The following is a 24,125-nucleotide window of genomic DNA, read 5'->3' as shown; positions in this document are numbered from 1 at the left end:
TTAGGGGGTTTTTTTTGAGGTGCATATCCTTTTATCGAGCTTCGCTTTCTATAGCGAATTATATTACGGAATTATTTAGATGTGTCTCTCCACTCGTTGCTGCTGTGCTGTCAGAGCTTTCTAAACTGCTTGTCCAGCAGATTGTCCTGGCATAACTGTTGAAAGCTTCCATCTATTAATTTACCTTTTATTTCCCAAACACTTAAACCATGGAGCCCATAAAGGTTGTATCCAAAGTAATAAATGAAATATTGATGCTGGGTGTGCATTTACAGATAAACACAAAGGTGTTAACTGGATGGAGGGTAACGAGAAGTTGTAGGCACAAAATAACATAAAATCAGATGTTCTGAAAGTAGACTGTGAAAAGAGTGTTTCTGATTCCACAGAGATCTCCTTGCTGTTGAGTGAATATACAGTCCCAATTATTGCAGAACTTTTAAAAAAGGTTTTCACAATTTTGAAAACAAGTCTGACGAACCGTTTCTTCTCAATATTTTTAAGTTCCAAAATTATTAAAAAGTGAACCATGATCTGTTTCAGATTTCCCAAATCAATTCTAGCTTTATAAATTCCAAAACAAATGCAGGTTTTTTCTCTTTTAAGCCATTTTCTGAATTTTAAAATCAACCTGTCTCAGTATTAGTAATGAGTCTGTCTATATAACAATCAGGATCAGCCCATCCCTAGAGATGCTACTGCTGTGGCCAATACAGTGGAAGGACAGAAAGGAGGCAAGGTTTTTGAGTCACAGATAATAGCTCTCATTAGACTAAACTATATCCTTGGGGAAAAAAACCACACACTTTCAGGTGTACAAGCTCTTCTTCAGGTCTGGCTTACCTGTAGGCATTTTAATGACTTATGCAAGTAACATCCAATGGGATTTTTAGTTGGTCAACACTTGGGATGGATCTGTCTAGACCTTTTCTGGACAGGGAGTGTTAAATTCCAAAGGCTGGATTTTTTAAGACAAAAACTAGAGGTCTATGTTTTTAAACAGAGAAAATTCAAAGTGGATAGCCTGGAACAGGAATTAAAATTACTCACAAACAATTCACTCCCTTCCTGTTGTGTTCTTGCTTCCAAAATTGATTTCAGACAATTTATGACTTCTTGTATTACTGGAAACTGTTGGGTCCTTTCTGGTCCTTCTCAAAGGCATTTCTATCACCTTTGAGAAAAGTGTGTCTGCTCACTTCTCTCCTTGGCAGTGTGTCCACTGGAACTCTGGACTCCAGCCATTGTGTTACAGCTCTTGCTGTTTCTGCTGCTATACTGTCTAGGATCCTCTCACCCTGAGTATCCCCAGCAGTTCCCCAAGGGCAAGAGTAATTTTTGTCTCCTTCCAGAAGAGTCCTGCTGACCTAGTCACAGAATCACAGAATCACAGACTGGCAGGGGCTGGAAGGGACCTCTGGAGATCATCCCGTCCAACCCCCTGCTTGAGCAGGCACACCCAGAGCAGGGGCACAGGACCGCATCCAGGCGGGGTGTGAATGTCTCCAGGGAAGGGGCTCCACAGCCTCCCTGGGCAGCCTGTGCCACTGCTTCCTTTAGTCACCATAAAGGAATATAAAACTGCAAGCAAACAAAGCAAAGTGGTCGTGTCACTCACATACCTCTCTGTAATTTGTTTCTGTTTACAGAACCTAAAAGTGCAGAGGAACTCTTTCTAGAACCAATACATGAATCTACATAAAAGTGGTAATGTAATCTTTATATTGACCAGGTGCCAATGTGCTCCTCTAAGTGGGGAGATGTGCTGTGAGGATAATGCTGCTAGAAACATGGATTATCTGTAAAGCATGTGGTAAGCAATGGTTATTGCTTACACTGGGGAGGTAGCCATGAAAAATCTATGATTAAGTCCTTAGCATTCAGGAGGTGCTTCAAAAGGCAGCCCTTCTCCATGACCCCTGCCATGACAGGCTGCAGAATGAGCCTTTAGGTTCTGTCACAGTGAAGGTAATGAGTGCCTGGTCCCTATCACTTAGACTCCCTGCCAAGCCAAGGTCTTTTGTGTGGCATTTCATAGGGTTTGGCTCAGGGAAAGAAAACAATTCTTTGAGATACCAAAAATATACATTAGTGTTTCAAAAGCAGTGTTTTCCCCAAATTGTTCCCTTAAAGATTCATACCTGCGAGATGATTACAGATGTATTTAGGGTCCATCGCATTTATCTGACAGACTTGGGCGCTGCATGGGACACACCGGCATATCAACAACTTCATTTTCAGGTGTTATTTTCATTTTACTAATCTAATATTTGTCAGGTTTCAGCCAGAATAAGATACACACTCAGAAGCATAGTGCACTCAGTGAGTACTGTCTGCTTCTGGTCAGTCTGCATTTGTGGTGCACCCAATAATTCCCGTTGCAAACAGCCCACACTATTGTGCAGGACAGAGTCACGGCAGCCAAACAAAGGAACAATGTATTTCACAGATCAAGTCATAAATTCCCAGCTAAGTGCTTCTAAATCTTAGAAAGAAACTGTCTTACTTTCATTAATAGACCAGGTGAACTTAGAAATATCAGGTTCACAGAGAAGACAAGGACTGGTAGGGCTTGACTCTCCTTCACCATAGCAAAGTCCATCTATATTACAAGTATTTTCCTGCCAAAAAAAGGAAATAAAAATGAGTGGGAGGTGGAGGTGAGGAAAAAAGAAATAAGAAAGATAAAAAATTAGCAGTTAATAATTTCTGGAGATAAGCAGAAACTCACTTGCCTTTTGACACAGTAAAATAGTAGGAATTTAAATGCTGGTATTTTCTAGCAACAGGGAGAAAACAAGACATGTAAGTTTTCTAGTTTCAGTTTGGGGCCCTTGTAGCTTTGAATGTTTTAGCTCAGCTCAGGCAACAGGTGAGGTTACTTGTCATAGATTAATGCAACTGAATGTGGTTTTTTTTGTTTTAATTTCCACATTATGTAGTGTGTGTGATCATTATCCCCAGCTGTGACTACTCATACAATTATTATTAGGTAACACTCAAAAGTGAGTTCCATGAGGCTAAACAAAAACTGGGACCAGATAAAAGTTCTGTTTGAAAGCTTGGAATCCTGTTCTGCTAACTTAATTATTTCTGGATGTTCTTCATAAAAATATGAAAAAACACTCACATAAAAGCAGAATAAAGAAGTGCATTAGACTTTAGGCCTCCATGAGGTAGCTGTAAACAACAGCTAAACACATCGATGGTACCTAGGCCGGGCAGAATGTCCCAGCAGAAGTTCACTGTGTGCACAGCAGCCCTTGAGGCTGACCTGGTCCTCTGCTAGTCAGGGTGGCCACTAGGGCCAGGGAGGCCCTGTGGCTTCTACATGGGCTGAAGAGAACCCTGGGACATAATGAGCAGATGTAGTTAAACGTCTACACCACAGGAAGGTCCTATGGCAGAGTTAGGCCTTTTGCTTGTAGCCTGTGTTGGGGCACACCTGCAGACGGGACTGTATGTGACATTGCAGATTCCCAGCAAAGCACAGGGTGCTGTTGGGAACATGGGGGATGTCACTGCTGCAGTGGGACAGCAGGAGGGAGAAGCTACCATGACCAAAGACAGTTTTCCTTTCCCTTCCTTTCAATACACATTGCTCTTCTGAGACTGATGTGTGTCCTGTTACTGGCCTTGTGGTTTCTACCTACTGCTTTATTAGTTTCTCAAACTTCTTTTGCAAAGCATATTAGTCAATATTTTAAATAATACCGCTATAAGAGTAATGGGTAAGGTACAGAGAAACAAAAAGGACTCTCATAATTATCCCGACATGATAGAATGTGACAGATCTTCAACATTAAAATCTGGATGTTAATTAGATTTTATTACATTGTTGCTTTCAAAGGCTTGATGTTCTGATGGAAAAGATGCTTTTGTTTTTCTCCTGTTGTGATAGTGTTGTACTGAATGGGCTCCATAATAGAAGAGCACAGAATGTGAAATGGCCTGATATAAAATGTCCCTTAATTGAAACACCTTTTCTGAAAGCAATTTACAAAGTAATGTTATAAGAGGGGTAATTAGAATTGTGGTCTGATGCAATTGGAAGCCTAGTTCAGATAGTCCCTTGAAGCATCTTACGATAGAAATTATTGTAATCCCTAGGGAACACCAACGTATTGAAGAAACGTATATATTTCTGCGTTTCAAAAGTGTAAGAATACAGAAAGCCTTTGACAAAAAAAAATCCTGCCCTAGATTTAATTGAAATGGTTTGACACAATTATTTTAATCTGAAATTTAAGTGGTTTTACCCTCATTTGGACCTATAAAGTAATTGCTATTCACTGATTTATTTGAAAAAAATCTGAACTTTTGTTTTATTTTGGTAAGTGGTATGTTCTTGCAATCAGTGCAAGTTTGAAAACTGTATTTTCCCATTAGTGTTAATGAGAACAATGAGGCAAATGAGTTAAGATATGCCTGATTAATCTTCATTTTATAAAAATGCAGACCGGTGGTCTTCTATTCATTTATACTTGCCTCACAGTAGGAAAGCTGGATCAGCACATTCAAATATCCCACCCAATAACCTCCAAAAGTTCCTTTTGAAGCTGTAAAACAGAAAAGTTGCCTAACACAGCTCTCTAGAAAATAATAGCAGGGAAACTCTTTTTTAAGGGATGGGGGGTGTTACACTAATAAGTCCACAGGAAAGCAGAGGGTTATAGTGCTCTCCAGGCAGTTCCCAGCATGTTGGCAGTCTAAAATGTAGCACTAGACTTTTGATTATGGTTTTGAAACTGTCAAAGTACTATATGTTTGTACTTAGCAGTGTTTAATGTAAGCAAGAATGTTTTATGTTCTCTCTAGGGTGTTTTCACATGACAAAAACTGTATAACATGCATCTTAGTATACGTCTTGCCAAGGCAGAAAATGGGTATAGAAATGATATACCTTACAGTTACAGTGCCCTCACCAAACAGGCTAGGAGAGGTATAATAGCTTACTAGCAGAGACACTTCAAAAGTGAAGTTGAGCTGCCTTTCAGGGGAGACTCCTCAGTCTTATTTACTTCCATTAACAGCTGCAAAGTATAAATATCATCAGCCATGATCTGTCTGGAAGTGTCTGTCTGAGAAAGGTCCATCATAAAGTGTGCTCCATCAGGTATTCATATCCCGTGTAAGTATGAAAAAAAAAAATCACAGATAGGAGATTGTGAAAGAGACAAAAAAAAGTGTTTGTGCAGCTGACCTATGAAATAGATTTTCCTCTTCTAAAGCAGTTATTACACACTACATCAAAGGGAGGGAGAGGGATAAGGAAGAGATGAACAATCCATATTAAACCTTTATGCTCTTTAAATTACCTTTAATTTACAAAGTCCAGTTGGATGGAATTGGCAGGCCTGGCAGACTGCATCGTACAGGGTCAGCACTCTGGAATTACTGTACTGGAAGCCATCGTTAGTGATCTAAATGATACGAAAATCATCCTTATAAGTAATAATGTTCCATATGGAGAGTGTCTGCTCATTTTGGAGCATATACCATTGCCCCCTTGAACTGGATGCTTGCCAGAAAGATAAATTAAACCACTTGTGAGTGGTCCTACTGCAAGTTAACAAATTGCTTAATGCTCCAAACTGGAAACTATTCATTAATAATCAAAAGATCTTTTGGCTCAGCTGGCATTCAACTTTTCTGATTGCTATTAAGTTTTTTTCTAAGGGTTTTTTCAATACCCTTATGGAAACTGCATGGGGACTCAAGTACTACAAGGGTGTCTTTCAAGGAGTTGTGAAATGAAATTAAGATTTTTGGCTGAAATTCAGGACCACTTTTTTACTAATGGCAAATAAGTAAGTAAACTCCTTGGGGTGAAAAAAAAAAAAAAAAAGAAAGCATGCATATTATTTAGGTGATATTAAATTAACCGTACTAAAAAGTGCTGGAATGGATAATAGCAGATGGCAACAGATCCATTTCCATACAAAGGTACATTAGAAGAACAGTCACCTCCCGTCCCAGCTCACAGTGTTCTATATATGTAGGTAATTTAGAAATCATGGCATTTTTCATATATGAATGCTTATACAATAAGAAAGGGTTAAGTGAGTTTATATTTCAATTTTTGTACAATAAAAATGAAAAAATACCAGACTAGTGTAGAAAGGGTTAACTTTTAGGAAACCGTTGTGACTCCTCTTGAGACGTGTAAACATTAAGAAGCATCCCAAAATACTGCTGAAAGCCATGATGTAAACACCAACGAACACCAGCTGGGAAGCAAAGCCCTTTCTGTCAGGTATTTTTTAGGTTTCAGCTTCTCACAGTCAAATTAGAGCCACTGATCAGCAGATCTAGCAAGGTCTTTACTTTGGATCGGTCAGGTACTGCTTCTGTCCTCATGCTCTAAAAACAACCCCCAAGCCCTCCTCCATCTCTCCTATGCCCCTGAAGCTGCAACATCCTCGGTTCCTTCACAAAGGACCTTTATAAGGCCAAGAGTATGAAGGGGTTTTTTTAATCAATTAATGAACTATTTCAGCTCACAAAAAGAATGTATGCTAAATTGAACAAAGATAACTGGAAGTGCACAGAGTAAAAATTACTGTAATAAGTTTCATAAAAAGCATCAATTATCATAAGTTCTCTAAGAATGCTCTGAGAGCACATGGAACATAATACAGTAGATACTCCCACAATTCCACATGTGATGGTTCTCTGCTCAAAAAGCACAGTGAACTAAGGGTGTTTGTTTCTGCAGAAACCAACACAAGGAGGTGAACAGGCAGAGTTCATGGGTATTCACAATTTGAAATTGTGGAAGAGAGCCAACTTCTTTGGATGAATTTAAATTGAGGTAAAATTTATTGGTATAAGGAAAAACAAAATTCCTGTGCAACATACTCAGTCGAGATATTAGATATTGTGACTTTTACTAATGGTAAAAACTCCTTTAAAAGAATTAAAGAACTTAGGCTGCAGTTTGAGAAGTGAAAAAATTAAAAAGGCAACCCCCCTCAAGACCTGCTCTTCACTGAAAGACAGTGTTTATTGGCAGCAAGACTTCCATTAAGAATATATTATTCCTAATGCAATTTACATTTAATTTCATTCTTTTGCCAGAGCATCCAATGTTGTCTCAATGCCAGTGCCCTAATAATGGATAAAGAAACGGGTAGACAGGGAAAAATATAAAAAGCTATAAAATTGCACTAATTTTTCTGTCTGAAGTGAGCATTGTGGGTTAAATGTAACTCTTGCCAATTTGATTTTTTTTAATCTGTATTTTTTCCTACATGCTATTATAAACATCCATTTCGGTGGTTTCTTTTAGAATTAGGTTGGTTTATAGCTATTTTAATTGCTTTTCCATTAGTCACCTTAATGATGTGGAACAAATACTTCAATGAGACCTAAGCCGAGCAAACCTCTCTTCAAATTCAGTTGGCCCTTAAAAACCAAGGACACGCTCAGGGCTGTGCCTTGATTGCTTGAACATACGTATCACCTGGAAAGAAAGATCCACTCCTGGATAAGCAGGACAGTCAGGAAATCTGTCACTCCTGCCTGAAGTATTTCATTCATCATGAAACAATCTTGGCTCTTTGTATCACTGATAATCTACGTACAATTTGACTCATACAAATGTTTGTAAATGAAGAAAGAAGGCTGTAAAAACTTGCTGAATTCAAATCCGGTTTCTGCCTCCCTGACTTTCTAACAAATGCTTTTTCTGTTCTTGACAAATAGAGGCAATGATAATGAATTGAGGATAAGCGGGAGACCTGCTTCCCAAATTAGATAAGTGCCTGCCAAGCTCTTTCACCTCTTCACCCAGGCATCTGTGTGGACAGCCCAAGTCATCTGCTGCCCAAGTAGGAGTTTTTATTTTGATATCTAAACTAATTATACCAAACACTCTGGTGTAGCCCCATGTACTTTCTTATCTACGTTCAGCAGCATGTCATGGAAAGAATGAGCAGAATCTGAAACATGAATACAAGAGCAGATAAAGTGAAAGAGCACTGAGAAGAGCCTGTCGAGTCCCTGTTCCCCCAGTGTTAGTAGTGAAAAAAGCTTGTGTGAAACTTTGCTGACTCTTCTGAAATTTGATTTGGGAGCAGGGAGAGATTCTGAAAATGTCGAACAGTGATATTTCCAGAAAAAATTGTTTTGATTTTTGGTTCTGAAAAACCTTTTACCTATATTTTTAAAGATATCTATGAACATAACCCAGAAGATCAATGTTGCAGTAAGTCTTATCAGGAATTTTCTGGAGCACAAATTTTTGAACATCTGTGGAATTCGTTTCCAATAATTTTTCATGTTGAAAAGCTCCATCATTTTGTTCTCTGTGCTGCCGTGAAAGGCCACCTGCCTTTGAAACAGCGCTGAGCTCTGCCTTCCCAATTCGTTCAGCAAAAAGATCCACAGGAGAACTAGGATTCACGTGCAGCCGGTCGGGCTGGACTGAGACGATTTAATTGTCTGTTCACCGCATATCCCTGAACCTGTTTTTCCTGCAGGGTTTGAAGGAGTGGGAAGGGGCAGAAGACTTGCAGGTGCAGAGGTTTTCTTGAACTTGAGTGCAAGGAAAGAGACATTCTACATGTGTTTTGAGAGGAAATAAGAGAGGCACAGACCTCCTCAGGGCTGAAAGGCAGCACATGAAAGCAAACTGTATCATAATGCACCTGAGCTGCAAGGAAGCTATGCTGGCTACGCTGCAGAAACAGCTCTGTGCACATGCAAAAATATTAGCTGTCCTCTTGGGCCAGACTGAAATGTGTCTCCCTCTCAGATCCTTCCATCACGAGGTGGCATTTCATCTCGCAGTTGGCACAGTTCAGTATCTCCTTAGAGAAATTTTGGAGCCCTAAGCAGAGGAACTGCCCTGTGGTTCAGCCCCAGTGTCAGCCCACCCTGATGGCTCCTTCTCCAGAAGGAAGGTTCAAAGTCCACCCCCACAACAGTGGTCACGCTTTTCTCCCACAGACATCTTACACCAATCTCTTAAAAAATAAATCCTTATCTATTTAAAATAAATTACTAGATAGAAAATGTGTACCACCAAACATCTTTTTGTTTCCCCTAAGCCACATGGCAGCACATGTCCCCAGTCTGGGGTACAGACAGCTGTGGGGTGCAGGACAGGCAGTAACACCGCAGCAGTCAGTGTTTTACACTTTTCATTTTTACATGCTGCAATTTTCAAAGCACATCTGCAGTCTTTCTACTATGGCAATATATTTTTCTCAGCTTTGGAGCCTTTAAATGATCTCAGTCTTAAAAACCCAACCAATCTGCAGAAAATAACCGTGCAGGCTGAGAGTAAGACCAAGGATAGCAGGTGTAGTGTCAGCAAGGCACTAATTTCTTGGAAATATTTAGAAAGTAGGTATCATTTTGTGAACAAAAGGGGGTAAAACTGCAGCAGAGAACCCAGCATGAGCAGGTACTGCACATGCTTCTTTCTGTAGTCATTCAAGACCATGACCATGACCATGACCGTGACATCTCTGCTCATGCCATGCCAGCCCTCACCTGCTTCCCAGGAGCCAGACAGTGCTCTACTCCTGCACTGTGCAAACATCAGCCTTGCAGCCAGGGAATCAAAGCTATCTTATACTTGCTGCCTAATCAGGAGTTTGAGCTGGGGCTTCCAGAAATAAAATACTAATGATTAACAATTGATTAGTACAACTGCATCAATCTCAGGTGATTACCTGGACAAGTGATTGTAATGTCCACTTTCGGATTGCCTACAAAGACACCTGGTTTTAATTCATATTGTTTTGGTTGGTGTTTTTTTTTTACTTACATGATATTAATGTAAGTATTTCTACAGATACGTTCATTTCTGAAGGGATTAAATTGTGCTTTGCATTTTAATTTACCATGACAACTGATTATCTCCTTCTAAATAATTTCTTAGAAACAGAAGAAATTCCTACTTTCACTTGCCATCTTGCGAATGGCTCATCACCGGCCACAAAGTGCACAGCCTCCGCCTCTGTGACGTTCAGGAGAGGAATCTGGCAGTCAACAGCCTCAGAGCTGAGAAAATCTGCTTTTGTGGTTTCTTGTTCTCTTGATATCCATTTGCCATTGAGATGCTACAGTAAAACAGAAGGAGAGCACAGAAACTGAAGTCTCATAGAAAGAAATTCCAGTTGTCAACATATGTTCATATTTCTAATTAATAATATAAGGCATTTATTTCCAGATGGTTTATTTAAAAGAAATGATGCTGTTACTATAGCCACAGTAAAGAGCAAGCCATGCTCATCGATGCATGCAAGTGGTCTACTGATTTAGGAAGTGCTGTTGTCTGCGCTTGGGATAAGCAGTTGGGATGAGACAGGGTAATGTGGTGGAGCAACTTTGTGTTTGCTCCTGGAGCTCAGCAGCCAGCTCATTGCTCCTTGAAGGCGATGTCAGCTACTTATCTAGATCAGCTGCACAAGGCATCACTGCTTGTTAAGAGCCTACGGAGCCCTAAGCAGGCATGGTAAGGAAACCTCAGCTGTGCCTCATTAGCATGTTAGCACTGAATGGGAATCAGGCTGAATGTCTTTTATGAGGTGGATTTATGAGATGAATCAAACACTTCATATCTGAGTATGGTGACACACCAAATCATTCAGTCCTAGCGTGGCCTGTGTATAGTTGTTTATAATAAAATTATAGTGTTAGCAGGAGAGGTGGATTTAATACTCATTAAAACTTCTGATTTGGTATCAAACTATGACTAAGAAAATTCACATAAGAGCCTCTGTAATTATGTCGAGAAAACCTTATATTTAACCACAAAACTTGGCATTCAAATGTGTTTAGGAAAACAACCAAGTGTACTGATTCCAGATGCACGAAATGAGAAATAATATTGTGATTTCAGGCTTCACCAGACTACAGCGCAGCGGAACCAAACAAGAGTTAAACAAAACCCCACAGAGAAAATTAGCAAGACCTCATAGCTGTGCATTTCCAAGGAACCACTCCTGGAAGGGGCTGAGCCTCTTCAGCTTCCCTTGCTCATAACAAAAATATTAGCAATGGGTTTTGAAGGTATTTGCTCCCCACTGTGGCAGTAAGAGATGATGACACTCGGCACAGTTCAGGGTAAAAGACTTTAATATAAACATGACAAAGTTTGACTGTATCACCGGTACTTTACAAGCCCATGGGAAGTTGCTTACAATTAACCTGGTGACCTCGCAGTGCAGGTTGGGCGACTCTTTGAAGCCAAGGCCGAACACCCGGATCCTGGTGCAGTCGGAGGCTCGGACATCACAGAGGCCCCCGTTCTCTAAGCCTGTGATTTCCAAACCTTGCTCTGAAAGGGTAAGATAGATATAAAGTTTTAAAGAGTAGCACTTACATGCTGTTCTGGTTTATTGGAGATGTTGTTGTTGTTGTTCCTGGTTGTTTTGGTTTAATTATTTTCCTTGGGACCTTCCTTGCTCCCCTGTGAATTTCTCTTGAAAAGAGGAGCAGCAGTTGTCAAAATGGGAAGCAGCAAACCTCCACTGAATAATTGCCCTGTGCACCCAGTACTGCAAGATATATCAGCGAGCATTATACGGCTCATGGAATCAATTAACTGAAGCTGCGGCTTCATGTTAAAAGGTCTCCAGTGGTAATACTTCTGCTGACCCAGGTAACAGGGTGGGAGCACAGCGTGTCATGCCATAGCGTAGAGAAACACGAGAATGAGAAGTGGAAATATCTGAAGGTGACCATGCCACCAGGCTCCTCACAATGTGGAACAGCAGTACAAAAGACAGTCCTGTTTTTTTAAAAAAAAAAAAAGCTATGGATGCAATAAAAGTAATGATCCTCAAAGGAATGGTTGCTTGCTAGGGTTAAGTCATTAATGGGTGGCACTCAGCTCTACACAGTGTCAGCACAAATGTCATGCACCAGCTAAGTTTCACTTAAATCTTATTTTGAGGCCTTAAGTAGGGCTTAGGTGATGTACCGCCTCTGCTGCCCCCCTACGAGGTTGAGTTTCACCCATTACTCTTTTCAAAATGTTTTATTATTCTCAGGTAAAGGTTTATTTGTGTTCTCTTGTACTGTAGGTACTCACCTTTTAAAATTGCTTATTGTTTTCATATTGGGGTTATTTTTACAGACTCAAAATGCAAGTTCCTTGGATGGCAGAATTCACATCTTTACTTTGGAAAATATATAATTGGGCAGATATTTGCATCAGCACGGTGTAGTGCAAGCCGGTTTCCCTGTTACATGGTGGGGAGAGGCTGCTTAGCTTTTCCTCTTCCCTGCCCCATCACTGCTGCTCTGGCAAAGCAATATACCCATCAGTTTTCTGAGCTGTAGCTTATCTAAAACAGAAGCTCTGTGTCATCTAATATTTTAATGGTACATTGGTTCACCTCTGATTCAAGGGGCAAAACGCTCTAAGCTGAGTTGATAACCTTCCCCAGTACCTTGCTGTTCCTTTAGGGCTCTGCCATTTAAGCTGTAACTAGGATGGATGCAGTTTAAATGCTGCAATCCCACCAGATTGCAGCCCATAACAACATAGCTGCATGAGTTTCGTTTTTCCAGAGAGAGGAAGGGAAGCAATATAAATGTGAAGAATAGGGGAAAGACTTTTTCTGTATGTCTGAAATGCTTTTAGCTTTTATTTCTTTTTTTTTTTTTTTATTGATTTTATTGCAGCAGTATTAGCAGCACTGTTGGACACTTTGCAATATTTACAAGAGGAGGAATGGTTTACAGCTTATCAGCATTCATCAGTTAGTTGCGGATTCCTGTAATGTACAAAACTATTAGATGTAGTGAATGGTTTTGATAAATTGCCTTCTTCTGTGGTTAGTGCGTAAAAATAAAAAAAAAATGCTTCATTATGTTCTTCATGGGTTTTTAATAGTTAGCCCCACTAGTGCTGAGGTAGCTGGGATTGCATTAACATTTTCATTATCATTTCAGGCTTCTGTGGGTGATGTAAAATCTCATAGCCTGGGAAGGAGTGAGACGCAAGAGTGTGCTCCTACCGCTGTTCCTCTTCCAGGAAGGCACTCTCAGGTTGGTTGCTTGTTGATGAGCCCTGTGTGCTTCCCCAAGGGTTTCTTTACATTTTTATGAGCAACCTGACGCTACTGCAGCACCACTGTGTCAGGGCCAGGACAAGATTATCCAGCCTCAATGTCTGTTGAGATGACTTACAGTATCAAAACGGTATTTCGTATTTATTTCTCTTAAACCATTCTGTACGCACTTTTGTACAGCATCTTTAAATTGTTCTATATCTAGAGGAAATTTATTCCCATACATGCTTCGGCTGTCTTCTCTCAAGACTTTCCATGTCATGGGTTAATTGGGATGAAAATGTTGTTGTTTTTTTCTTCTGGTGAAATAGGAGGAAGGTTCATGGAAGAAAAATGCACCTTGTATTTTCTGTAGTTTGATGAAGGTGGGGAAGAAGGACAGGACTGAGTTATTGTTCAGGTGGACTTTTTTCTGTTAGCTCAGCCGGTCCCGTCATGCACTGCCCGATTCAGCTGGGAGTGCTCTGGAGGGAGGAATACACAGCATGGTTCTGTGGGAGACCATATTTAATTTAATGCTCTATTCCTTTATTTCTGAAATGTGGTACCGAGGAGGTGGTGGAGTCCCCATGCAGTTTTTTACTGAGGCCTTTTGCAGGGGGTATTTGGAGGAGAGGAAGAAAATGGAGAAAGTCAGATGGAAAATGAAAGTAATTACAATGACTCATTTTTAAACAAATGGATGCTAGTGTTCAGACCCTAGACCTCAGTATAGGCAGTGCAGTCCTTTTGAAAATGGTTATTATTTTTATCTAACTGGCTTTTAAAATGAGATACCACAATTAATGGGTGCAGGAGTTTTAGGCATTTGTTTTTAATGTTGTTTTCTGTCTGTCTTTGCCTTCTAGTTTTGGCATACACTAGCCAGTTTCAGCCAAACATGGAAGGTGAAATCTCAGTGACATTAGCTTTGGAAAAGTCTCATGACAGTTGGTAGCTGGGTACTCAGCCATACAGATCCTGCTCTCGCTGGGGGAAACACAGTCAAGGTTCGGCTGCAGTTCATCGCTCTCCGTGTTAGTGCATAGGTAGTTGATAAGCCTGTGCACGGCACGCGCTCGCAGCCAAAGAGGTGGAGACGTGAGAAGGAAATATTGGAGAGCCTGAAAAACCTTAGCAAAAGAGCTGCAAGTAGTTCAGCAGGAGACTAGAGGTGAGAAAGGCAGGACAAAGGGAAGACCTGAGAAATATCACAAAGGTGAGAGTAAGGGCTAAAGTGCAGATATCCAGAGAAATTGGAGGTCATGGAGACCTGGGAGGGATGTCTGATGTCTGTGGAGGGGCAAGTTAAAGAGGCAGGAGAGAAATCTGTGGGAAACCAGACAATGCATGGAACAAGCTAGTGAAAAGTATGATCTGTTGGAACATTAATAATTTATGTTTAGGAGCATGAATGCCAAAATATAACAAAATCTGGGACAGAACATTCTCCTTTTTTCTGTATGGCCTATAGGTCAAAAATGTACATTGAGTTTTACTGTTAGATTAAAAACTGAAGCCCAGGGTAGCACCTGGGGCTCAGGTGGGTGGCAGGGTGCAGTCACATTATGGAGGAGGATTTAAGGATCTGTGTGTTCATATCCACTGGCTCAGACATGGGTATCTTGATGAATTTCTAGTGCCTGGTCTGCACACACACCAAGTAAACACACCTGAAATGCGTCTGTCACCTGGTAGAGCATCGCACTTGGACACTGATGAACAGCAGGAGGTGTTGGGGAAAAAAGAAAAAAACATGTTGAGTTTTATTAAAACTGTCTCGGAATAAAAAGTAGAGAGGAATCTGGGCTTGAAGGTTGCATCTAAAAGGCCTCCAGCCCTCAGGCGACAAGATAGAGGCAAGAGGTCTGTCCTGTTTGGTTTGCAGTCCTTGTGTTGTGCCTCTCTTGACAGGCAGGGACCATCCTGGTCCCTCTGCTTTACCCCCGTAGGAATAAGCAGGAAAGAACAGTGAATGCACCGCACTGGCAGTGCTGACAGTGCAGTTTCTTTCTGTAAGCATTTACATGAGCCAGGCCTGACAAGGAGCACGGGCTACATAATAGACTTTAAAAAGCCCCGCATAAATACACGATTGATTTTATAGGTATTTGTTGTAGTGTATTATGTAAATAATGAGTATGTACAGATGTAGAAGTAAAACGGAGACAGTCGACATAAAATCAAGAATCTTGCAAAACTGCACTTATTGAAGTCTTACTGACAGGTAGATATGGTTCGTGTTGGGTTTCCACTTTTGATTAGAAAAATATCCTAGCACAAATAAATATTCTTCTGCAGTGTTTGAAAGCTACGCATTGAACTTCAGGCTGGAGTAGCAGACCTGAAATTAAAACTGGCAAGAGTTTTGTTCAAATAAATAGAAAGAAATGGTCTGCCCTGCTTTTCTTGATCAGGATGATAAATAAGTAACCTAAGTCATGAAAAACAAAACAAGAACCAGATCATAAGCACTGGGTATGGTCACAGCTTTGCTGAAGTGCAAAAGAAAATTTTCCATGTTGTCCAGTTGCCCTATTGTTGAAATCATTTAGCTGGTTGAGCAAGATGCTGTGCCAGAGCTTGCTGGCATGGTTGTGGACAGCTGGCTATTGCAGCTATGGGGGTTCTGGATCAGGACAGACTGAAGCTTAGTTATCTCACAGCTTGGACAGGGCAAGTCTGAATCTGCCTCCATTCAAATACATGCAGAAACATCATATTTCTCTCTTTTCTATGTAGGGTTATTTCAGCAGTCATATTCACAATTATTAAATGCATTATTCTGGTACTCATGGTATCTGTAACCCAAAGCTCCTTTGAAAGTCTTCCCTAAGGAAAAATAGTAGCAGCTATATGCTGTTTGCTGGGGTTTAGCACATCACTGACCTCCCTGGATACTTCATGAAGACTATGTTTGTCTCTGCTTCCAAAACCAGTTCTCAAAGAACCAGAGTTTGTCACAGTACTGAACTACAGACCTGTGATCTTTAGCTGACATGGAGTGAATCTGGTTTTCTGATTTGAGGGTCTCTAGTAACCAGGATGGATTGCAGGATCTGCCCCGGAAGAGTATGGAAAAGGCATTTTGTAGTACTCACTGCATGCGAGAAATGCACTGTCTCAATTTCACACTGAGAGCATCTATGTGCTGCAACAGTACAGGCGATTATTTTTGCTGTAGAAAACTCGCTATGACATTTTATGTCTATTTGATCCTTCTGTTTTTAAAAGGCTTGCTAGCAATTTACTTCAGCAATAGAAGGGAAGTACCCTGCTAGCTATAAAATATTTGCTTTTTTCTAGATGGCCTGGGTAGGTGGTAAAATGTAAGATCTAGTTGCACGTTCATGGCACTTACTGGCGTACCAAAGCAGGTCTCAGTTTCAGGCCCTCAAGGGCACTTCAGGGCAGAACCCCTGGCAGCATCTTGCAGCTCTCCACAAGTGACTGCCATGGTGCCACTCAAAGGGAATTGGGCACCAGGGTGCTCGTGGGTGTCATCATGGTCTTTATGCCGACACGTATACACTTTGTTGTTTTTAGTAATTTTCTCATTGTGATAGTTACTGAATTAGAATAAAGTCTGGTTATTACACTTGGGTCTTTATTCACAATTGCTTGAACATGCTGTACTGGTAGATTGTGGGTTCTTTACACAACATAAAACATGCTATAAAGGCATTATAAGTTTGTTCTGAATTTTTGGCTTTGGACAGTTTAAATCAGACCTTTTAATGTTTTGCAGGTTTTAATTCTATAGCTCATAAACTGTCATGAATTTGTTATTTATCATGTGTGCGTGTGTGTGAGTGTTTGGGGAAGGAGGTTGTTTGTTCAGGGCTTTTGTTTTCTTTGAATTTAACAAGATTTAAGGCTGAAATTTCCCATGGTGCCTGCAAACAGCATGATGTAAAGAAGTTATAGGCATGCATCTGGAGTGTCTGGCTTTGGTCAGTTTAAATCAGACCTATAATTTTGTAAATTTTTCCAGCATTTAATTCTATATACTTCAGAAAATGGTTTTGTTTAGCTACATGTTTCACTGAACTGCTTTCACTGCTTTGCATTAAAGCAAATAAACTAATCACCAGAAAGGACTAATCTCCCTGATCTGATTTGCAGGGAATAATATGGATCACTGAGCGTGCAACCTTCCATGTCCCTTATCATGAGGATTTGATATCCTTTGAAAATTCAGTTTCTATTGACTTTGTAACTATCAAGCTAATAGCCCTCTTCCCGCACAGCCAGGTCTGTGCTTTGAGTGGAAAGAACAGGGAGTTAAAACAGTAGATTAAGGCTGGTATTGATGTATTGACTGGCAAACTGGTAACAATGGACGAGGAGGAGGCTGAGGTACTCAACAGCTTCTTTGCCTCAGTCTTCACTGGCAACCTCTCTTCCCACACCTCTTGAGTGGATGGACTGTAAGTTGGGGACTGGGGGAGCAAAGCCCCTCCCGCTGTAAGAGAATCACAGAATCACAGAATGGCGGGGGTTGGAAGGGATCTCTGGAGATCCAACCCCCTGCTTGAGCAGGCACACCCAGAGCAGGGGGCACAGGACCGCGTCCAGGCGGGGTGTGAATGTCTCCAGGGAAGGGGCTCCACAACCTCCCTGGGCAGCCTGTGCCACTGCTCTGGCACCTGCACAGGAAAGAAGCTTTTTCTCATGGCAAATTCCTGAGGGAATTGGCTGATGTAGTTGCCAAGCCATGCTCCATGATTTTTGAAAACTCACTGCAGTCAGGTGAAGTCCCTGGGGACTGGAAAAGGGGACACTGCACCCATTTTTAAAAAGTGTAGAAAGGAGGAATCTGGAACTACTGACCTCACCTCTGTGTCTGGGAAGACCATGGAACAGCTCCTCCTAGAAGCTGCTTAAGGCACATGGTGGACAGGGAGGTAATTTGAGACAGCCAGCATGGTGTCACCAAGGGCAAGTCCTGCCTGACCAGCTTAGCAGCCTTCTATGATGGAGTGACTACATCAGTGGACAAGGAAAGAGCTACGGATGTCATCTATCTGGACTTCTGTACTGCCTTTGATACAGTCCTCCTCAGCATCCTCCTTTCTAAATTGGAGAGATATGGATTCGATGAGTGGGCTGTTTGGTGGATGAGGAATAGGTGGGATGGTCGCATCCAGAGGTTAGTGGTCAACGACTCAATGTCCAGATGGAGATCAGTGACAAGTGGTGTCTCTCAGATGTCCATACTGGGACCAGTACTGTTTAATATCATCATCAATGACATAGTGGGATCGAGTGCACCCTCAGCAGATTTGCAGATGACCCCAAGCTGAGTGCTGCAGTTGACACACAAGAAGGACAAGTTGTCATCCAGAGAGACCTGGACAAGCTCGAGAACTGGGTGCATGTGAACCTCATGAGGTTCAACAAGGCCAAGGGCAAGGCCCTGCACCTGGGTCGGGGCAACCCCCGGTATCAACACAGGCTGGGGGATGAAGGGACTGAGAGCAGCCCTGCGGAGAAGGACTTGGGGTGCTGGTGAACGAAAGGCCAGACATGAGCCAGCAACGTGCGCTCGCAGCCCTGAAGCCAACCGTGTCCTGGGCTGCACCAAAGGCAGCGTGGGCAGCAGGGCGAGGGAGGGGATCCTGCCCCTCTGCCCCACTCTGGGGAGACCCCCCGCAGCGCTGCGGCCAGCTCTGGGCTCCTCAGCGCAGGAGGGACACGGGGCTGTTGGAGCGGGGCCAGAGGGGGCCACAAAAATGCTCCGAGGGCCGGAGCCCCTCCTGCTGTGAGGCCGGGCTGGGAGAGCTGGGGTTGTTCAGCCTGGAGAAGAGAAGGCTGTGGGAGACCTTATTGTGGCCTTTTAGTACTTAACGGGGGACTATAGGAAAGATGGGGACAGTCTTTTTAACAAGGCCTGTTGTGACAGGACAAGGGGTGATGGTTTTAAACTAAAGGAGGGGAGATTTAGACTGGATATAAGGAAGAAATTGTTTACACTGAGGGTGGTGAAGCACTGGCCCAGTTGCCCAGCGGGGTGGCCAATGCCCCATCCCTGGAAACATTCAAGGCCAGGCTGGATGGGGCTCTGAGCAACCTGATCTAGTTGGAGATGTCCCTGCTCCCTGCAGGGGGGTTGGACTGGATGGCCTCTAAAGGTCCCTTAAAACCTAAACCATTCTATGATTCTAGGATTCCGTATTTGCTTTTTCAGATACATGTTTATTGCATCTGCACCATTGAAAAGTAAACTAAAATTCTATGAAAGGAAGAAAAGCTTCCAAAGTACCATGAAGCTTAGCAGTCCTTGAGAATTACCCACAAATATGTTCTATGTGACTGGGAAAATTCTGTCTCCATCAATATAAAACAGAGTACACAGTTGTCAGTCAGGATGCATCAATGGTGAACAATTTTTTTTTTTCCTTTTGATTCCTAGCTATGTTTCTTTTTAAAATTTTCAATTTCTTATGAAAATTTTTGTGGTTGGAGGTGTTCATTCATTCTAAAAGCATGAAAGTGATATTTTCAAAAGCAGGTAATCCCTATGTTAAAAAAATTGTGTTTGGATGAATAATCTCAAAGCCTTGATATTTATTCACTATACCTATTCATTATGCCTTTTGTAATTATGACCACAAGTACTACCTTTGTTTTTAGACCGAAAAGAATATATAGGTGTAAATTTTTATGGCCCAGTTCTCTAGATACCGTAGAAGAATTTTATTCATATAAGATGCCATTATTGTTAGGATTCATAGCTCACTCAGATGAGGACTACTCTTCTGTAGAGGTCTGGGAGACAGAACGAGTGTATTTTGCAAATAAACACTTAGGGGTTTTTTTTCCTCAGTTTACATTCAGTATTAAATCATAATTTGGTTTAACCAACAGAAAGCTGAATAACTGAAACCAATAATATCTTCAATTCTTAATATGTATTTTCATATTTATTCTTTCTTTATTTTCCAATATTATCCACTAAGCTGGATGTCAGCTTGAAGGAAGTAAGAATATATTATTAATATCTTTAAGCTGTATGTAAAGAACTCAATCCCAGTGGAATGGAAGCAGCATATTAAAGTGTGTTTTATGTTGCAACAGTATATAGAGATCTGCATGAAGTGTTCCCTGCTTTGCAGAAATTATTACTGGGGAAAAATGTATTTGATAAAAACAGTTGAGTTACCTTCTAAACTATAATGTAATAACAGTACCTCACTTACTGGCCATCAGTTGTCAAGTGAACAAGTACATATTTGAGTGAACATGGTGGGTGGAGGCATAGAAAATTTTCAAACCTCCCTCAGTTGGCTAGATAAGAAAACTCAGCATTGTGGAAGGAAAAGGCAATAATTAATATGAGAAAAAAGAAAAGACCATTTTTAAAAAGACCTAATTTTTTCTTGATAATTTAAACTTCATCAAAGTAATAGTAACTGTGACTGTGCTAACACTATGTCCACCAAAGGAGTGGAATTATTCTAATGAAGAGGAGAGTTAAGCCCAATAACTTATTATTTGAAAAGAAAAAAAGGTTTTTGAAGAATAATGCCATTTAATAATTTCTTTTTAAAATAGTAATAGCACTCTGTTTTGGCAAGAAAAGTTTAATAGTAGTAAGGATGGTTTTTGGTGTTCTCACAAGCGTGTTTGACTCTTCTTTTGAAATCCAATTTTGAAAAATTGATACATTTAATTGCTGAGGTATATTATATCTTCACTACCACATAGTGTTTTGCCCAAAGCTCGGTTGTGTTTTTTCTTTGTTTACTAATCTAAACACATTTTAAAACCTGGCCAGTTCTTATGGAGAGGATCAGACAGAAATTCCACAATTCCAGGCAACTCTATTTCTGAGTCCTTATGGTGACCTAACATATAATTCTCCCTCAAAGGTCTGGTCACACCAGAGGCTGGCCGCAGAGACGGAGGCTACCACCTTTCCACACAGTGAGTAGTATGTTTCTTTGTAGATATCCTGGTGAATTAAGAAATTAATTGTTTTTTCTTTGGAAAGTCTAGTACACATTTTTTGCTTGTATAGTCTAATTTATGCATGGAGAGCTTCTATTGACCCAGCACCCCCCAACAGCTCTGTCTGTGCTGTTGTGATGTATCATGTCGGCAAAACAGGTATTGCACATGCCAAAAAGTATCCATTTACTTGACAGACTAACAGCCCTTAAAGAATCATTATGGCGCCATGATCTGGAATTTAAAGACCACTGAACTGATAGAAGTGGGAGAAGCATATTTGTTACAAAGTCACTATGTTCCCATCCAAAATCTCCAAAGCAGATGTTCAATGTAGAGAACTGAAATGCCCTGTCCCCCTTCACCTGTGGATCTTGAAACAGCTTAAATCTTTTCTTTAAATGTCTCCCTCATCTTTTGTCCTTGAAAACAGGAATTAAGCTTAAAAATAAAGCAGAATTATATAAATTATGGGTTTTCTAGAATACATATTTCATCCTCGACTTGCATGACTGGTAGCTACAAAGAAGATGGAGACTCCCTTTTTACACGGATTCCCATGGAGAGGACAAGGGGGAATGGACACAAGTTGCTTTTGGGGAGATTCCAATTGGACACCAGGGGGAAATTTTTCACAGTGAGGACAGTCACCATTGGAATAATCTCCCCAGGGAAGGGGTTGACTCGGCCACGTTGGACACCTTCAAGAGTCGCCTGGACAGGGTGCTGGGCCGTCTTGTCTAGGCCGGGGTCCTCCTAGAAAGGTTGGACTAGATGATCCCTGAGGTCCCTTCCCACCTGGGATTCTGTGATTCTGTGATTCTGTGACTGGCCTAATTAAAGCTCTAAGCTTATTCTTCCATAGGGAAGATGGAAGACCCCACCTGAGGAACAGTAATAGCTGACCCCATACTTTTGCTCAGTATAATTTATTGTTTTAAATACTTGGTGCTTTAATTAAGATTATTTAATTAGAGCACATGAACAAGACTCAGCCCAAAGCACTGTGATAAATTCAGAAAGGTCTGTCTGATCATCCTGGAAATAACAGAGTGTAATTTGTGTCACGGCTCTTGCAGGTGGGTCTGAGGGACCTGTGTGGTTGTGGTTCACAGCTCTGAAAATGCACTTGGGTTCACAGAGCTTCTTAACAACACTACTGAAATTTACTGATATGAAAATGGGATATCTGTAAGTGTGTTAGGTAAGTGTTAACTTCTCACCTTTTCGCCATGATTTTTGCTCTCTTTGATTTCTTTGCTGGTTATTTTTTTTTCCTATAACTTTCCACATAGAAACTTAAACTTCAAGTGTCATTACTTCACTGAAACTAATTTGTCCTTATTATTCCTCATTACCTTTTATCTTGTAATTGCTCTTCAGAGCTGCATATTACATCCCTCTATGTGTGCTTTACTAGTCCTGATTTTTTTTTTTTTTTATAAGCAACATGGTCAATATATACAAACGGTAAGCATCAACCTGATTTGCTATCTGCAGTAATTGGATTCTGCATTTAATTACAGGTGGTAATGACATTTTAAGCACCTTATACAGGTGTTGGGGGGGTGGTTATGAAACGTTAAGCAACATTAAGAAAGTCTAAGCTTCTGGAGCATTGCCAAATTTCAGAGGTGCCTTTCAACTCCAAATTGCAGTTTTCATGTGAGGATAATTATAGCTCTGGCCACCTGGACTGCTCCTGTTGGAGTCAGGCAGAGCAGAGGAGTAAGCCTTTCTGCAAGTCACACTTTGCATCTTCTCTCTTTCTACATGCTTTCATTTAAAATTATTCCAAATATGTTATGAGTTGTATTCTGATCCCTAAAAACACTGCACAGCCATCTTCTTATGTGTGTGTGCTGGTCAAAACCAGTGGAAGAATACCTTATTATGTATTGGCAGTGTAGCCGAGATTGGGTGACCTTGGAAAAGATATTTGAATTATGTTGATGGCCTTCTTGATCTTGGGGGAGTTTTAATTCACCTCTATAATTCCAGCCTGAGAAAATTAGACGGAGATTTGTTTTGGAGCTAATGGGAAAATATACGGCCAGCAAAAGGAGTTACCTTCTCCTCCATTACTCATATAACTTCTCCTGGAAAATAACTTTTTCTTAAACAATGGCATTTAAGAGTTAGCATTTCCAAGACCAACATACATTCTTCTGTTTCTTTGGACCTGTCTTTTTAAAAGAAAGTGAAAGAGGCAGCAGTTTTATATGTCCTGCAGAAACCTAATTGAGTTCTTAACTTCTCCTTTTCCTCCCTTCCTACAGAACCTCTGCTTATTAGTACAAAAGCCCAGAGGCTTATCCCACCTGTGCCTGCCCAGAGCTGATTGACTGCATGCTGCCCGCCAGATCAGGATGCCTGAGCTGCCAGTTAGGGGGCTCAAGCTGTTCCTGTTGGAACATGCAGCTTTATTTCTGAGACTGATCTTAATTCTTCATCTCTAATAGCCTTTTCTAGTGCAAAATCCTGGCTTTAGTGACGTCAACAGGATTTCAGTTCTGAGGACTTCCAGTCTTTCGAGCTGCTGTTTAAGCAGCACATCGTTATTGTGTGATACTGTAATACTTTTCCCTGCAAATAGGTGTTACATCACACGCTGACTATGTAGAATGTTTCTGCTTATGAAATGTAAAAACATGCAAATATCTTTAAAAAATGTTGTGAATAAAACTCAAAAATCAAGAGCAGCTAAAGGTGAAGCTCACGCTAATACTTATCTTGCTTGTCTGTACCAAATTAAGTAGCTGACCTTTCTAAGTATTATAATGTCAGAGTGATTGGCGTGTCAGACCTAAGATTTCATTTCTCCTTGTAGGGGATCTGACCTCTTGCTGGGTGTATAGATCTGCTTTACATTGCACTCCCAAGATCAGGCACTTATATGATATAAGGTTTCTGTATTTTTGTATATAGAGAAAGAAAATTCTAGATCACTCATAAATTAATTAAAAACATTCTGTAATACATGGAGGTCATTGCAGTTCATCACGTCGTTTCTGTTTAGACTGTGACCGTACTTTTCCCTCTCCATAGTTAAAGCTGTAACCAACTTCTTGTGCAAAGTCTTCTCTTAGCTTCTTATGTCAAAGGAGAAGGTTCTGCAAATAAAGTGTGCTGGTTGTTACCCTGGGTTTTAATTTTTTT

At 40.9% G+C, this 24,125-nt stretch overlaps 1 protein-coding gene across 1 annotated transcript in view; it reads right to left on the bottom strand.

Moving 5' to 3' along the window:
• LOC142057218 (von Willebrand factor D and EGF domain-containing protein-like) overlaps positions 1–24,125 on the bottom strand; it is a 196,826-nt gene that overhangs the window by 83,977 nt on the left and 88,724 nt on the right. Inside the window, exons 12-15 of the mRNA XM_075092829.1 lie at positions 11,157–11,293; positions 9,912–10,073; positions 5,319–5,423; positions 2,507–2,621 (exon numbers count right to left, since the gene is read on the bottom strand). Of these exons, the coding sequence (XP_074948930.1) occupies positions 2,507–2,621; positions 5,319–5,423; positions 9,912–10,073; positions 11,157–11,293 (519 nt within the window). The remainder of the gene's footprint in view (positions 1–2,506; positions 2,622–5,318; positions 5,424–9,911; positions 10,074–11,156; positions 11,294–24,125) is intronic.

This window comes from Phalacrocorax aristotelis, chromosome 5, assembly GCF_949628215.1.
Source record: "Phalacrocorax aristotelis chromosome 5, bGulAri2.1, whole genome shotgun sequence".
NCBI lineage: Eukaryota > Metazoa > Chordata > Aves > Suliformes > Phalacrocoracidae > Phalacrocorax > Phalacrocorax aristotelis.
The sequence above is the reverse complement of the archived record's forward strand: the minus strand, read 5'-3'. Positions and strand labels throughout refer to the sequence as shown.